At 52.2% G+C, this 2500-nt stretch overlaps 1 protein-coding gene across 1 annotated transcript in view; it reads left to right on the forward strand.

Annotated features, from left to right (window-relative positions):
• Positions 1–2500, forward strand: part of LOC135092647 (E3 ubiquitin-protein ligase Rnf220-like) — a 73028-nt gene that overhangs the window by 64932 nt on the left and 5596 nt on the right. The window contains exon 3 of the mRNA XM_063991249.1: positions 1609–1899. Within this exon, the coding sequence (XP_063847319.1) occupies positions 1609–1899 (291 nt within the window). The remainder of the gene's footprint in view (positions 1–1608; positions 1900–2500) is intronic.

The following is a 2500-nucleotide window of genomic DNA, read 5'->3' on the forward strand; positions in this document are numbered from 1 at the left end:
TCCTCCTCCTCCTCTTCCTCTTCCTTCATTTGTTATTTCTATTCTTGTTCTCACTTTTTTTCTTAACTTTATTACACTACTTCTCTTCACCTCCTCCTCCTCCTCCTCCTCCTCCTCCTCCTCCTCCTCCTCCTCCTCCTCCTCCTCCTTCCTCCTCCTCCTCCTCCTCCTCCTCCTCATCTCGTATAAATAAAGAGAGTTTGATTAATGAGCTTGTATCTTCACCACCCACTCTCTCTCTCTCTCTCTCTCTCTCTCTCTCTCTCTCTCTCTCTCTCTCTCTCTCTCTCTCTCTCTCTCTCTCTCTCTCTCTCTCTCTCTCTCTCTCTCTCTCTCTCGACATTATATTCCTTGCACTATATTATCTGCATCTCTCCTCCATCATCTCCTCCTCCTCCTTCTCCTCCTCCTCCTCCTCCTCCTCCTCCTCCTTCTCCTACTCCTCCTCCTCCTCCTCCTCCTCCTCCAACACACGTGCTTTTGTCTGTTTAACTTACATGTAATCACCACCACCAGCACCACCTCCTCCTCCTCCTCCTCCTCCTCCTCCTCCTCCTCCTCCTCTTCCTCCTCCTCCTCTTCCATTGCCATCCTCCATCCATCAGTTTTTGAAGTGGATGTGGATGCGAGGGAGGGAGGGAGTGTGGAGGGAGAGTGGGGAGGGGGGAGGGAGATTGGGAGAGGGGTGGGAGAGTGGGGAGGGGGAGAGGTGATAGAAAGCTGTGTGTGTGTGTGTGTGTGTGTGTGTGTGTGTGTGTGTGTGTGTGTGTGTGTGTGTGTGTTGTTGTTGTTGTTGTTGTTGTTGTTGTTGTTGTTGTTGTTGTTGTTGTTGTTGTTGTTGTTGTTGTTGTTGTTTTCCTCCTCCTTCTCCTCTTCCTCCTATTTTCCTTATTTCCTCTCATGTCTCCATTTCTTTCCTCATCTATTTCTTCTTCTCTCTTTCTCTCTCTCTCCCTTACCTCCCTTTCTCCATCTCTCTCTCTTTCTCCCTCTCTATTTTTCTTTTTCATTATCTAAATCTTCTTTCTTTCTTTTCTTCTTTCATTCTTTTCTTGTCTACTTTCTTCTCTTTTCCTCCTCTTCTTCCTCTTCTTCCATCTTTCTTTTCCTCTCTCTCTCTCTCTCTCTCTCTCTCTCTCTCTCTCTCTCTCTCTCTCTCTCTCTCTCTCTCTCTCTCTCTCTCTCTCTCTCTCTCTCTCTCTAGGATTATCTTCTCTACGTGTTGTAGGGAGGATAGAAAAGCTAAAGGTTTATCCCCACCTCTCCCTCCTCCTCTCCCTCTTACTCTCTCTCACCTCTCACCCCTAGTCACCCCATCACCTCTCACCTCTTTGCCATCTCTCTCTCTCTCTCTCTCTCTCTCTCTCTCTCTCTCTCTCTCTCTCTCTCTCTCTCTCTCTCTCTCTCTCTCTCTCTCTCTTTTACTGGTTTCCTTTCGCCTGGTAGTCTCCCCTCTCCCACTCCCCTCTCCCTGCCTCTCACCCCGACGTCACCCACCAGCCCTCTCACCCTGTCCATCCCTCACCCTGGCCTTCTCCTCCCCCAGTGGTGGCGCCCCTTTCCCCTCTCACTCTCCCCTCTCACTCTCCCTCTCACTCTCTCCCCCAGGACGCAAGGCGCGGCCCGGGGAGTCGTGGTGTCCAGTGTGTGGCGTCACCCTGCGGGCGGGGGAGCTGGAGGCGCACCTCACCCACGAGCTGGACAAGCTGGCGCGCCTCCCCCACGCCCGCCCGCCCTCGCAGCGCACCCCCACGCCCACAACTGCCCAGCCCGCCGCGCCCACGCCCGCCACGCCCTCCACGTCCCTCGAGAGTAGAGTGCGGGGTGCGGGGCGGGGCGTTGATTGGCAGGTGAGTGTGGGGCGCCCCTGGGGGAGTGGCGCTGTGTTGTCTCACCCTGGTTAAGTTTCAGTCACCCTGATTCAACCTGAAACACCCTGACTCACCCTGAAACATCCTGACGCCCTGAAACTCCCTGACTCATCTTGAAACACCCTGACTCACCCTGAAAAAACCCTCGTTCACCCTGAAACACCCTCACTCACCCTGAAACACCCTGACTCACCCTGAAACACCCTCACTCACCCTGAAACATCCTGACTCACCCTGAAAAAACCCTCGTTCACCCTGAAACACCCTCACTCACCCTGAAACGCCCACACTCCCTAAAACACCCTGACTCACCCTGAAACACCCTAACTCACCCTGAAAAACCCTCGTTCACCCTGAAACACCCTCACTCACCCTGAAACACCCTGATCACTCACCCTGAAACACCCTGATCACTCACCCTGAAACACCCTGACTCACCCTGAAACACCCTGACTCACCCTGACATTTCAATTCACACTTATTCACTCTCAAGTCTCTCTAAGGCTTGTTATTTCATGCTGAGTCATCGTAATTGCCTCTTATTCACTCTTAAATCACCCTTACTCACCCTGACTCACTCTTATGTTCTCTTACATCACCCTTATTCACACTTATTCACCTTAATGCAT

Source organism: Scylla paramamosain, chromosome 40 (assembly GCF_035594125.1).
Source record: "Scylla paramamosain isolate STU-SP2022 chromosome 40, ASM3559412v1, whole genome shotgun sequence".
Taxonomy (NCBI): domain Eukaryota; kingdom Metazoa; phylum Arthropoda; class Malacostraca; order Decapoda; family Portunidae; genus Scylla; species Scylla paramamosain.